At 50.7% G+C, this 12,151-nt stretch overlaps 5 protein-coding genes across 5 annotated transcripts; 3 read left to right on the top strand and 2 right to left on the bottom strand.

Moving 5' to 3' along the window:
* Nucleotides 1–24: 24 nt before the first annotated feature.
* Nucleotides 25–1,501, top strand: PSV08DRAFT_202853 (uncharacterized protein; the record flags this gene model as incomplete). The annotated part of the gene is made up of 2 exons (XM_014227108.2): nucleotides 25–201; nucleotides 246–1,501. 2 exons carry the CDS (start codon nucleotides 25–27, stop codon nucleotides 1,272–1,274), a joined length of 1,206 nt encoding a protein of 401 aa, XP_014082583.1. The 3' UTR covers nucleotides 1,275–1,501.
* A 1,638-nt stretch (nucleotides 1,502–3,139) lies between these two features.
* On the top strand, nucleotides 3,140–3,993 carry PSV08DRAFT_362351 (uncharacterized protein; the record flags this gene model as incomplete). Its single annotated transcript, XM_014227109.1, has 2 exons — nucleotides 3,140–3,366; nucleotides 3,507–3,993. The coding sequence occupies exons 1-2, from the start codon at nucleotides 3,293–3,295 to the stop codon at nucleotides 3,991–3,993; spliced, it is 561 nt and encodes a 186-aa protein (XP_014082584.1). The 5' UTR covers nucleotides 3,140–3,292.
* A 1,405-nt stretch (nucleotides 3,994–5,398) lies between these two features.
* On the top strand, nucleotides 5,399–6,469 carry PSV08DRAFT_351657 (uncharacterized protein; the record flags this gene model as incomplete). Its single annotated transcript, XM_014227110.1, has 1 exon — nucleotides 5,399–6,469. The coding sequence occupies one exon, from the start codon at nucleotides 5,399–5,401 to the stop codon at nucleotides 6,467–6,469; it is 1,071 nt and encodes a 356-aa protein (XP_014082585.1).
* Nucleotides 6,470–6,517: 48 nt separating this feature from the next.
* PSV08DRAFT_223576 (major facilitator superfamily domain-containing protein) lies at nucleotides 6,518–8,510 on the bottom strand (the record flags this gene model as incomplete). Its single annotated transcript, XM_014227111.1, has 5 exons — nucleotides 6,518–7,001; nucleotides 7,071–7,427; nucleotides 7,498–7,649; nucleotides 7,705–7,957; nucleotides 8,151–8,510. 5 exons carry the CDS (start codon nucleotides 8,508–8,510, stop codon nucleotides 6,660–6,662), a joined length of 1,464 nt encoding a protein of 487 aa, XP_014082586.1. The 3' UTR covers nucleotides 6,518–6,659.
* A 1,326-nt stretch (nucleotides 8,511–9,836) lies between these two features.
* PSV08DRAFT_223574 (ferritin-like domain-containing protein) lies at nucleotides 9,837–11,369 on the bottom strand. Its single transcript, XM_014227113.2, has 3 exons — nucleotides 10,956–11,369; nucleotides 10,288–10,902; nucleotides 9,837–10,228 (listed from the first exon to the last, which is right to left on the bottom strand). The coding sequence occupies exons 1-3, from the start codon at nucleotides 11,201–11,203 to the stop codon at nucleotides 10,081–10,083; spliced, it is 1,011 nt and encodes a 336-aa protein (XP_014082588.2). The 5' UTR covers nucleotides 11,204–11,369; the 3' UTR covers nucleotides 9,837–10,080.
* Nucleotides 11,370–12,151: the final 782 nt, after the last annotated feature.

Below are 12,151 nucleotides of genomic sequence, written 5' to 3'. Positions count from 1 at the left end.
CGTTCCCACTTTCCGCCAAGAAACATGCCCGTCAACATCATCGCCCAGGCCTTCGCCGAGGGCATTGATTCTATTCCCTATGGCTGGACCATAATCAAGGCTGTGGTTGTCTTTGTAGTCATTTATGTGCTGAAATGGTACTTCAATGGCGCCAATAACGGTTCTGAGAGGAACATGCACTCCAAGGTGGTCATGGTCACGGTAAGACTTTAGCGTTTGATATTGAACCCTACTAAGGAAAGCAGGGCGGAACAACCGGTATAGGTGCTGAAGTAGTCAGAGGCCTGGCGTCTCGCGGTGCACAAATTGTCCTCCTCGTCCGACAGCCACTCGTCGACCCCTTTCTCGTCGACTACATCGAAGACCTACGTACGCAAACCGGCAACGAGCTCATCACTGCCGAGCATGTCGATCTCGAATCTCTGCACAGCATACGCCAATTCGCAACAAAATGGGTCGATAACGCACCGCCCCGACGTCTGGACATGATTGTTCTCTGTGCAAATACCATGACACCCCCTGGAAAAAAAGCAACGCAGACAGAGGATGGCTTGGAGTCGACTTGGGGGTTGAACTACATTGCCAACTTCCATCTATTGAGCATCCTTAGCCCAGCGCTTCGAGCGCAGCCCCCTGATCGTGATGTTCGAATCATCTTCGGTACCTGCTCTTCATACATGGGAGGAAAGCTGCCGGGCTTGGAGGACAAGTCGAAGAAGAATGCAAAGAGTGAGCCTGGACAACTGGATTTCACACCATCGACCGTATACGCAACATCGAAGCTTGCCCTGATGACGTTTGCCGTCGCCTTTCAAAAGCATCTCTCCAAGTATGACCGTCCAGACAAGAAACCAATGAATGCGCGGGTTATCATGGTAGATCCAGGCTGGACACGCACGCCTGGTATGCGACGCTATTTGACCTTTGGTACGCTTTGGGGTCTGGCACTATACACTATTACATGGCCGTTTTGGTGGATGGTCCTGAAGAGTGCCGATCAAGGTGCACAAACTTTCCTCTACGCAGCCATGGAGGCCCAGTGGGGCAGGGGTGAGGGCGCGTATTTCCTCAAGGAGTGCAGAAGATCCATCTGGACCAGGAAAGATATCGACGACGAGCTTCTGCAGAAGAAGCTGTGGGAAAGCAGTGAGAAGACGATTGAGATTCTTGAAAAAGAGAGCGCGAAGAGGAGAGCAGCTGAGAAGAAACAAAAGGAAAAGGCCGAGGGCAAGACCGCTGCAAAAGCGGCCAATGGACAGGCCAAAAAAGCTTAGTTCTTAGGCGTTAGATGGTCGATGTGGTGAAGGGTTATTGCAGAGATGAGTAATGTGGCAATGGTTTTAAATGTACTGGTTTTTATGATAAAAGCGTTTGTGCTTATTTGCATGTACATTTTGTGCCTGCTAACAAGCCACGAGATTGTCAGACCATGTTGTTGTGTTAAATGGCTAGAGAAAGCAAAAGTTGAATAATCATTCAATTAGACTATATTCCTTGTAAGCATTCACTGAGTGTCCGAAATACTGCAGTCTTTGTTACCAGTATCTAGAGTTTTGGCAAGGGCCAAGTGACGGTATTAACTCCGCCGGTATGATTTTTGCAGTACCGACCGGCGCCGGCATGTTTTCTTTAGTACAGCATCTGTCATACCCTATACAAATAATCTGCGTCTTCTCACCAAACTGATCCCCGGGTTAATGATGCACCAAAATTCATTGCATAACAGCGGGCATGTGCTCTGGGTCTGGATATCCCCTTACGAGCATCAACCGTGGGACGAAACAAAAAACAAGAAAGCATAGGGGAGTGGCATGAACACAATGCAACTTGAATCAGCAATCTCTCGAAAGAAGAAGATAATCAAGATTTGAGTATTTCATGCAGTTCTTATAGTCGTAATGGAAAGGGATATATCGAAAGCATATTGCGATCAGCGAGACGTTACAACCATTGCAGAGATACGCACATGCGGCCTAGTTTTTGCCGTTTTTCATCATTAAGTACTCAATTATACACATGCCTGTGCTTGGCACAAACGAGCCATGAAATAGAGGCAATAACGGACCTCGCTGTTCGGTACCCGAAACTTGTACACACCATAATGCGATATAGCGACACGGTCCTCTTTACCCCTTATTCCTTTACACCTACGAGCAAGAGCCGACTCGATCAAAAGAACAAGGTCTTGGAAAGGAGATTGGTTACTGTTTATTTCCTAGTATGAAATATAGAGCCCCTCATGCAAGAGTTTTGGTTGGAAAGAAATCTTCCCGCGTAAAGTGCCGGGCGGCCAAGTTCACGATTTTGATGCGGAAAGACGGCAATAGTTGCTTGGTACGGCTAAAATCTGGGCAACGGCTGCAGTCAAGAGAGTAGCTACTATAGTCTGTGTTGTCAATGGTCAGTATTGACCGCTCTCTGGTAGTGGCGGTAGCGGTGTTTTCAGGAGGTTCATGCCTTGTTGCATTGTCGACAAAGCACTGGTATGCTGAGCGCACAAAACAACAAAAAGCCTGATATCGTGACTGACGGCGAGGCTGCAAAGAACGGCGCATGCACCTCATCCGTCCCTGCATTCCCTCTTAGCGGAGCACCATGTGGGCTGTCCTGGAGACGGTGCATGGAACCCCTGTCGTGCTTATAAAGTGGAAATTCGACAACAACGCTAGCGATGTCGTTGATAGGTGTGCCATTGGCCGGTCAGCCACTTCTCCCCACGCCAACGGGAAATGAGATCCAAGCCAAGCGGTGTTGCGAGGTAGAGTGCTGTCATACGGCGAGGCTGCCGGCGCTGACGAAGAGCAGGTTTTACGGCGCAGTGTCTTCGCGCTCACCAGGCATGCGACCGGTACAGCAAAAGCACAACACCAAGTCGCGAATCTAGTCGCCAATCAAGACAAAGGAGAGCATGAGAACAGCGTCCTGGACCAGCGATTCATTTTGACCAGCGCGTGATTGTTATCCAATATGCTCGCCCGCGGCTATATCCTACTGGCGTTGCTGCAATCTTAAATTTGCGCCCCTTGTTAGCCGCCCTTTCTCCAAACGGGCAGGCGGATGAGCATACTATCGTGAGTTGACGAGCCGCCTCCCCAGTTTCAAATACTGCCGGGATCCTCTTCATCAATCTGTTTCTCTCACGCATCTCTCTCCAAACCTTACGCTCATTACACTTGGTTGCCTTGCGTTGTTTTCGCTCCATCCCCACACTCATTTTCGCCTTTCTGCTCACGCCACGAGATAACCAAAAACGCTCATTTCCAATCAATCAACACCAAACAAAAGCAAAAGTATGCGCTTCTCCACTGCTGCTGTGGCGCTCGGTGCGCTCTTCATGGGCGCCAGCGCGGACGTCGCTGATATTGCGTAAGTCAACTCCACATTTCATTCAAAAATCCATGATCAGCAAAAAAAGAAGCGCGCGACTACCACGCGTTCTCTCCACAAACACGATCTACCCAGCGCCACACCAATGAACTCTTGGCTAACCAAAAATCCTCCCCCAGTCCTGAAATTCAAACTTCGGTCCTCATGGTCCTCGCCCACGCCATCCCTTCGGAAAGCATATCCTTCGCCGTCGCCAGCCCTGCGGCCTTTGCCTCAGAAATGGCTTCGTGCCTTTCTGCCAGCAGCACCCCGGCGTGGTACCAGGCGCTGCCGACCGACGTGCAGAGCCTCCTACCCCAGATCTACCCTAATGAGACGCCTACCCCCAGCCCTACTCCCTCGGCCACCCCTTCGTCGACTCCCAGCCCTACTCCTACCCCTTCGTCCAGCGCCGTTGTCACGCCCTACCCGACTGCAGGCTTGAACAGCACGAGTGCTATTACCAAGCCTCCTACCAGCGCTACTGGAACCATCAGCTTGAGCTTGATCCCTACCCCCAGTGCTACCGGCCCTGAAGGCCCTGCTTTTACCGGTGCGGCTTCCAAGCTTTCGCTCAGCGCTGGTCTTGGTGCTGTCATCGGTCTGGTCGGTGTTCTTGCTTTGTAAAGAAGATGTACGTCTTCTTCACTCCGCAAACTACTTTTCTTCTTTGGTCTGCATTCTTTGTCTTTCCCAGTTCACTTCATGGTATTGCATGCCATGAAGTGACGAAGATATTGAAGAGTGTAAGAATTATTTTTTTTACAGGGCAGTGCCTCTATTCCTTTTTTTTTTGGTTGGCTAAGCTCACAAACGCCTTTCTCACGACGCGATGTTGTTACTCCTTCTCTCAGAAGGAATGATCCGCATTATACCTTTTTTGGAACTTTTTCTTGTTTGATTTAACTGGCGGATACGAACATGTTTTGATGGGACATTATACCTCATGAGAACCTGGTTGTTAATGTTTTTTGTCTTGTATTTGCCGGGCTGGGGTTGAAAGTGGTGGGCCAGAGGGAAGAGGACTGGGATGATGATGAGATGGGAGATGATGCTAGTAGCAGTCGTAGTATATAGCTTTTTGTTTAGTTTTAATTCTTAACCAGTTCAATGCTGGATAGCTCTCTTTTTTATTGTTGGTTCGTGATAAGATTGCACGGGTGATATACTTGCGACGCGGGAGCAGGGTTCTTCTTCGTGTTGTACTGGGCGGCTCGGTCCGTGGAGTGTGGAGGGGAATGACACGCGTCGATCTCGTATTGATGGTTAGTAATGCCTCTGGTCAGTGTGGCGTTGGATATTAGCAAATTCCAGTGTTCGGCAGTCAGGTTAGATGGGTTTTGTCTTGCTCTTCTGGATGCATCAATCCAGTTCTTAGTAAGACGTTTTCATATCGTGGTTCGCATACCTGTCGTGCATATCAACTCACACATTACTCCTCGTGATACCATGTTCGTCTACTAGAGATCTCATGATATTCTAGCGAACTGTGTGCTGCGCATCAAGTCCCTAAAGCTCAGGCGTAAAAGTCACAGAATCACTGTCAGCATGCATGCACCAATAGTACGCAACCAATCCTTACACTCCCGTCTCGAGACTGGTCTTTAAGACAACTATTATACTCCACCAAATCACAGATTCAGATACAACGGCATGTACTGGATATGTCTCACGTTATACGTCGATACGGAAACTTTGTCGGAGACATTTCATCTGCAACGTAGGTCAGCACTCGAATCGGCGACTTTAACCCCATCCCGCGAAGCTGAGTGGCGTCTACACCTTACAGCAAACCAACACCTTTTGTGTCCAATCAGATCATTCCCCTTTTCTGAGCATATTTAGATATCTCACGGAGGCTTTGGGAGAGTTTACTAGCGGAATCGTCAAGCAGTGTTGGTATATAAAGTCAGTGTGAGAAACTCGCTGGAACAGAACAAGAACCCCCGTCTTTACATATCCTCAACACACCAACCCACCTGTCCCCGACTCATCTACTCTTTCGAAAAAAAATAAAGATATATAAGCAATAATGCCCCTCCGCCGCCCCCCAATCTTTGACATCCTAATCATCGGCGGCGGCCCTGCAGGCCTCAACGCGGCCCTCACCTGCGCCCGCACCCGCACCACAGCCCTAGTCCTCGACTCGCAGCAATACCGCAACCAGGGCATATCCCACATGCACACCGTCGCCTCCCGCGACCACATGGCGCCGCAGGATTTCCGGGACATAGCCCGCGAGCAAATCGAAGCCCGCTACGACACCGTCTGGTTCCACACCACCATCATAACATCGGCGCGCAAATCGCTCTTTCCCCTCCCCTCCTCCTCCTCCTCCCCCTCCCTCCACACACCGTACTCTGGTTTCGAAATCACCGACAGCTCCGGCATTTCGTACCGCGGCAAGAAACTCATCTTAGCCACTGGGTCACGAGATATCCTCCCGGATATACCGGGCTACGCGGAAAACTGGCCCAGCCACATCTACCAGTGTCTCGCGTGCGACGGGTACGAGCAGCGTGGAAGCGCCGTTGCTCTTCTGGGGTTCGATACACCCGGTTACGCGCATTTTTTGCATATGGCTAAGGCGCTGGATCCGGAGTCAATTACTATTTTGACGAATGGGCCGGTAAAGGAAGATGGCAAGGTGAGGGAGGCGGTGGAGGTGGCGAAGGTGATGGGGGCTACGCTGGATGAGCGGAGGATTGTGGAGCTGGTGAATAATGGCCCGAGCCATGTAGAGGGTGTGACTATACGGTTTGAGGGAGGTGGAGAGAGGAGGTTTGGGTTTGTGGTACATAAGCCTGTAACTGTGAATCGGGCGCAGGGGTTGATTGAGGAGTTGGGGGTGGAGACGGTGGGAGAGGAGATGGGTGGGCATGTGAGGATTGTGAATGCGATGTTTAATGAGACGAGTGTTGCGGGCGTGTTTGCAGCGGGGGATACGATGGTGGCGATGAAGCAGGTTGTGATTGCAATGGCTGAGGGGCTGAAGGCTGCGGCAGGGGCGGGGATGCAGATTCTGCAGGAAAGGACGGCGGAGGTGATGAGGGGGATGGGAGAGGAGATGGAGAAGGAGAAAGTGAATGCTGTGTCGCACTGAATGTGTGAGTGTACTCGCTGGACATCAAGGAAGATAACAATCCTTTTGAGGAAGTGGATTCGTTTCCTAGTGAATGTAACTTGTTCATATTCAGCAAATCCGTACTGACATACCGAGATAGTGGCTCTTTATCCAATTTGAACCCTTCTTTACCTCCCCTCTCTCAACTACGTCCAAATACAAACCTACCTCACTCATTCTTCTTATGAATCCTGGGCAAACAAAGCCAGAACCCAAGAATCACTGCCAACAGCGCCAGAATAATCGGCTGCAACACCTGCACGCCCTTTGCCTGCGCAATAGCGCCGACCGCAAAAGGAAAAATAGCAGCTCCGCTCCCACCGAACGCAGCCGCAAACCCTATCGCACCGACATGCAAGTGACGCGGGAGCAATTTCGTAGCCGCGACGATTGCAGCGGGGAAAAGAGGACCGAGGAAGAATCCCTGCAAACTAACTGCAACAGCCGACACGTAGAATTGCGGGACGAGCCAGAAGATCAGCTCGAGGGCCATGGTTAGCGGGAGGTAAATCTATTTCCCCGTGCGTCAGTCATCAAACATCCTTGTACCAATTAAAAAAAGAGTAAGACCAAAACTCACCGTAATAGCCAACTTCTCTCCCAGTCGTGGTGTCACGAAGCCCAGTACAACTCTTCCCACGGTGATTCCCATCCAGAAGCCCGTTGCAGTCATTCCACTCGCGAATTCCTCGCCGTCACGCACCTCGAGCATGAATTTGACGATCCAGCCTCCAAGGGCAACTTCGATGCCCACGTAGCCGAGCAAAAACAATGCGCAGAGCCAAGTGACTCTAGCCTGAGGAAGGCGGAAAAGCGCTTCCTTCATGCGGTTGTCCTTTGTATCCGTGGTACGGGGGTTAGCAGCACGGTACTTTGCGCCCGTTTCGCGCCAAAAGGCAGTCATTGACGTGCCGAGCTCGAGGACAGCCATACCGATCTGCAAACGTTGTTACCATGAGATGATGATTCTATGTGAGTTTCTGGGGAAAAGGGAATATTTGACGTACCATAACGTAGTAGAAGGAATACCACGGCAACCTGTTTCCTTTTGTAACCATAGTCGTAGCAATCAACGGGGCAAGTACAGCACCAAGGCCGTAGAAAGCATGCAAGAAGCCCAGAACCTCGTTCGGATTCGCCATGTTACCGATCCAGGCATCTATGTTCGTCGTCAGCATCTTCTTTTTTTTAAAGGAAAAAAATATGTCACTTACTCCACGCAGCATCAGCAAGTCCATTTCCAAACCCAGCCAGCATAAAAATAACAACCAAAACGGGATACGGCGGGTGCACAGCAATAACAATGTACGCGATCAAATGGCAGCTCGGTGCAATAATCGCAACGCCCCTTTGCCCAAACTTGAGATGAATGGAATTGTTGAGCAGCGCCGACGCCGTGTATCCGACGAGTGGCGATAGGAAGACGAGTGAGATGACTACAAAAGATAGTCTGTAGTACTCTTGAAGCTATAATTTCCGAACAAAGAAAAAAACATATTAGCAAATTTCTCCATACTTTGTGTTTATTCTTTGTATGGGTTTTCTTTTCATCTTTCCGAGCCGTGTTTCAAGCAACAGCTTTAATGCATTGTCGTCGGAGAAATATATCTCAAGTGGGGGAAAAAAAAAGAAAAAGAAAAAGGGGATGGTCAAAACATACATATGGGATCAAAGCTCCATAGGCGGCATCATTACTCCCCATGACCACAAAGCTCCAAAACGCAGCTGCCGTACGGAAAAAGTTTGAGCGAGGATGATTCCACCGCTCCAGCTTCTGCGCTGCTTGTGTCGTCGGCGACGGTAGATTCTCCACGGGATCACTACTCTGCACGCCCTTTGTATCTGAAAGGCGCAGACCGCCGCCACCAGCAGCAGCACTACTACCATGAGTAGAATGTAGCGAGCCGGCGGCTACTTTGGCATCTGGGGGCTTGGAGAGGTACTCGGAGACGTCCTGGAGCTCGATGGGGTGCTCGAGGCAGGTTGATGCGCTTCCGTTTTGGTGCATCGCGGCCGCCATTTCTTGGGGTATTGTCTGGTGGTGAAAAGGGTTGTTGTTGGAACCGGTTTGAGCAAAGAAGGTTTGGGTGCGTGCACAAAAACGGTCCAACGTTATCCTCGGATTGTTTAAGTACACTACGAGCTATGCGATGACGTTGGTTTCCGACTCCACAGTCTCCAGAGAGGTGTGTGTGTGGGAGGGGGAAAGAAAAAGAAAAGAAACACAAACGCACTTTTCGCACCGCCGTTTTTACCGTGCTTCTTGATCACTGGCTGACTGGCTGGCTGGGCTATTCAGTCATTCATCGACATTGCTGTTCGACTCAACAACTTTGGTCGTATTTCTCCACACGACGATGCACGTTGTCGGCCAATCAGTCGCAGGTGCATCTCGCACTTTAGCGTCAATCGCGGTGCGGGCGGGTGATGTTCGGGAGATTACAGAAGAGGGTGGCGGAGAGAGGGTTTCCCCAGGTTTTCCTCGGCTTGTCGGCCCGACTTGCAGCAAATCGACTTGTCTCCCTACACGTGACTTTTGTTTTTGCAAAGAAAAATAACACATCGTATACAGCACACGTGGACCAAACTACTACGTACGCGACAGAGACTGCGACATCCTGCATGACAAATTTCATGTCATAGAAAGCCGGGTGGGTGGGCGAGCAGGTTCGTCGTGCAAGTCAGAAACGTTGTCGAGCTTGGGTGGCGCACCTTGTTCCCGGTTCTACTCTGCTAATAAATGCCCTAAACTCGAAGTATTGATAAACTGCGAGCTGAAACCGCGCCCGTTGCAACGAGGGGGGTCCACCCCCACCCACTCCAATACATGCAACGTACCCGAACTTGTCACAAGTAATGCACAATCTCCAACTCAGTTATTCACCGCTGTACTTGCCCCCCTTCCCTCCTACCCCCCAAACGAGTCAGTCCCCGCGTCGCATCAGTGCCTCGAGAAATATATGGGAAAACAAAGAAATGGATTTTTTTGGATGATATTTGAAAGCGTTATCGTGTTTATCTTATACCTTGCCTTACCCCCTGCCATTAACTGAACCTATATACCACTACCGTGTGTGAGACGAGATGGGATGATTCACGGAATCTTCCTTACCCGGTTACACACCTGTTTTGCTGCTGCTGCTGCTTGCTCCTCCTCACCCTGCGCCTCTTCTTCGACTACCTATTGCCATTTTGCTTGAAGGGTATCTTGATGTGTGTGTGTGTTCGTCTCTTCCCACCACCAACAAACAACCAATCAGACTTAGTGAAGAAAAAGTGAACACAAAAAAAAGACATGAACAATGCGGATAAAGGAAAAAGAAAAAAAGGAAAATAGCAGTACAGTCGAAAAAATGTTCATAGATGAGATTTCAACACTTGCATTTCAACGACTGTAGAGAAAAAAAAAGTTTTTGTCCATATACACATACTTCGCTCCCGTGAAAAAAAAACGTCTCTTGCTAGGTTCTTTTGCTCGCTCCAGTCTTTCGCACGTAACCCTGTTCAAAAGGGGAATATTGACAACGGGAAGACTCTTTCGCAGCGCTAGCTTCGGCCCATTTCTTTTTAAAAGACGAGGGTGAAAGCGTTTATGAGGGCTGGAGGACAGCGGGGCCGGCAAGGATCTCAGAATCGGTAATGGCCTTGCTCTTGGTGATCATCATGTAGACTTCACCAGAGATGCCGTCGGGGACCTTGCAGTTGCCATCGGTGATGTCCGTGAATTGGGGACCGGTACTGTGTAAAGTGTTAGTCTTTGAATCTAATACTCCAAAAAGCGAATGTGAAAAACTTACGGAGCGACGAAAGCGCAGAACTTGGCACCAGAGGGCTGAGCAGGGTCGGCGAGCTTGAGGTTCTGGCCAATGGTAGCCTGCTCGGGGTTCTGGAGGGCGATGGATGGGAAAGGCTGGATGTTGAGGTTGGAGCCTTGAGGGCACGACTTGATGAATTGAGCGGCGAGGGTGAAGACGGCACGAGGTTCAAGAGCGACATCGAAAGCAGCGGGGACAGGCTCGGCACCGGCGGCGACACGGATGAAAGCCTGGTGACGGGCCTCGACGGTGACAATGGATCCCGCGGCGGCAAGGACATCGGAAGAGTTGATAAGAGGGGCGGCACCCAGGTAGGCGGAGATACCGACAGCCTCGAGGACACGCGCAGTCTTGACCATGGCGTCGGCGCTCGCGAGAGCAGCGTCAAAGTTGTAGTCGCAGGGCTCGACGGGCTTTGCGCCAGCGCCGGTAATGGCAGACTGGAGAGTGGTTACGTGGGTGGCCTCGGTCTGGCCAACCATCATAAGACTCTTGACCTGGGTCTCGCTGAGACCAAGGGCCATGAAGTCGCTCATGGGGAACTTGGCGAAACCCATGCTGTAGAATTTTGATTCGAGATGCTCGGCAGTCAGGGCACTTTTTGTGGTCAGCTTCTGCTCACCACCATTGAATTCCAGTCGTGCACTTACAAGTTGAGGATGTCAACATCAGTCAATTTGCCTCCTGCTGCTGCTGCCGCTGGGGACGCCGATGGGGACGCCGATGAGGATGACGCCGCTGAGGATGACGCCGCTGAAGCCTCTGCCTTCTCGGTAATCGTTGGGGGCATTGACATTGACATCGAGGCCATTTCCCGACGACCGTACTCGGCAGGGATGGCAGCCACAAGAGGCGCCACGGCCACGAGGCCCTTGAGTATGGATGTTATGCTCGGCATAGTGATGAATTAAAGTTTGTTGGTTCGGTGTTGAAAAGGTTAGACAAGTTGGTAATGAGGGACCTCCAGCAAAGACTCGCTTTGGATTCGATTATTAAAAATTGTCTAAAAAAAAAGTCCAACCAGGGACTGAGAAAAGGCAAACCGTAAGGAATGTGGTTTGATTATTAGGTACGGAAGAGAAGAGAGAAGAAGCTCGTCGATGATGAACCAACTGAAAACAAGTATGGAAACAAGGTGGGCTACCAATGGACCTTATAGATACTGCTGCGACTCCTAGACCGCATCTGAGACGCCAGACTAAATCCGGAGGACGGATGTAGTGTTCGTAGCGGACAGTGGATTTCCCGCCCATGCACTGGCGTCCCTAACCAGATCCGTGACTGTTGAAGCTTTGGAGCTTGGCGGATTGATCCATTGATCGTCAAGGAACTGCCCACTGACAGGGTAGCAACCGGCGAGTTCGTCTGGCACGTTGTGATGGGGTTAGTGGTGGAGGCGCGTGATGTAGCAGGTCCAGGGGCCTGTGACGCGAAGGCCGACCCTGAAACCCCAAGAGTACCAACACGAGCGCGGAGACAGCAGAGCCGCCCTTGGAAATACTCGACTGCGAGCCATAACGCATGGAATAATGGCGGCGGTACGCAGAGTTTCCGTGCGGAACGGTGATGTGGCTCATGACATGAGGCTTGAAGCAAACAGCTCTTCATGTCAATACGAGTGTGTTTCTAGCAAGAAGACTGATGTTTGCGGCCGTTTCAACACCAAGGCTGCAGCCGCCTCGTAGTGCGCGTGCACTCAGGCTGGACAGCGGGCGCGAAATTTTCTTCTCGTTGGCGGCGGTTATCGAGGGGGTTGGTGGATGAGTAGTATAGACAGTGTTAAGATACCAAGAGCGAGGGGTTGTAAGCGTGGCTGAGGTATCCAAAACATTAACAAGTTGCCAAG

The sequence above is a fragment of the Bipolaris maydis genome (assembly GCF_028858645.1).
Source record: "Bipolaris maydis strain C4 unplaced genomic scaffold PSV08scaffold_7, whole genome shotgun sequence".
NCBI lineage: Eukaryota > Fungi > Ascomycota > Dothideomycetes > Pleosporales > Pleosporaceae > Bipolaris > Bipolaris maydis.
Note: the sequence above shows the minus strand (reverse complement) of the source record. Positions and strands in the feature narration are given on the sequence as shown.

Excerpts from the sequence above, each read along its gene's own strand:
- PSV08DRAFT_223574 (XM_014227113.2), bottom strand. The coding sequence starts at position 11,203 with ATGCCGAGCATAACATCCATACTCAAGGGCCTCGTGGCCGTGGCGCCT. Across the intron at positions 10,903-10,955 it reads GATGTTGACATCCTCAACTT|TGCCCTGACTGCCGAGCATC; the intron begins GTAAGTGCACGA and ends GACCACAAAAAG. Across the intron at positions 10,229-10,287 it reads TTCTGCGCTTTCGTCGCTCC|TACCGGTCCCCAATTCACGG; the intron begins GTAAGTTTTTCA and ends CACTTTACACAG.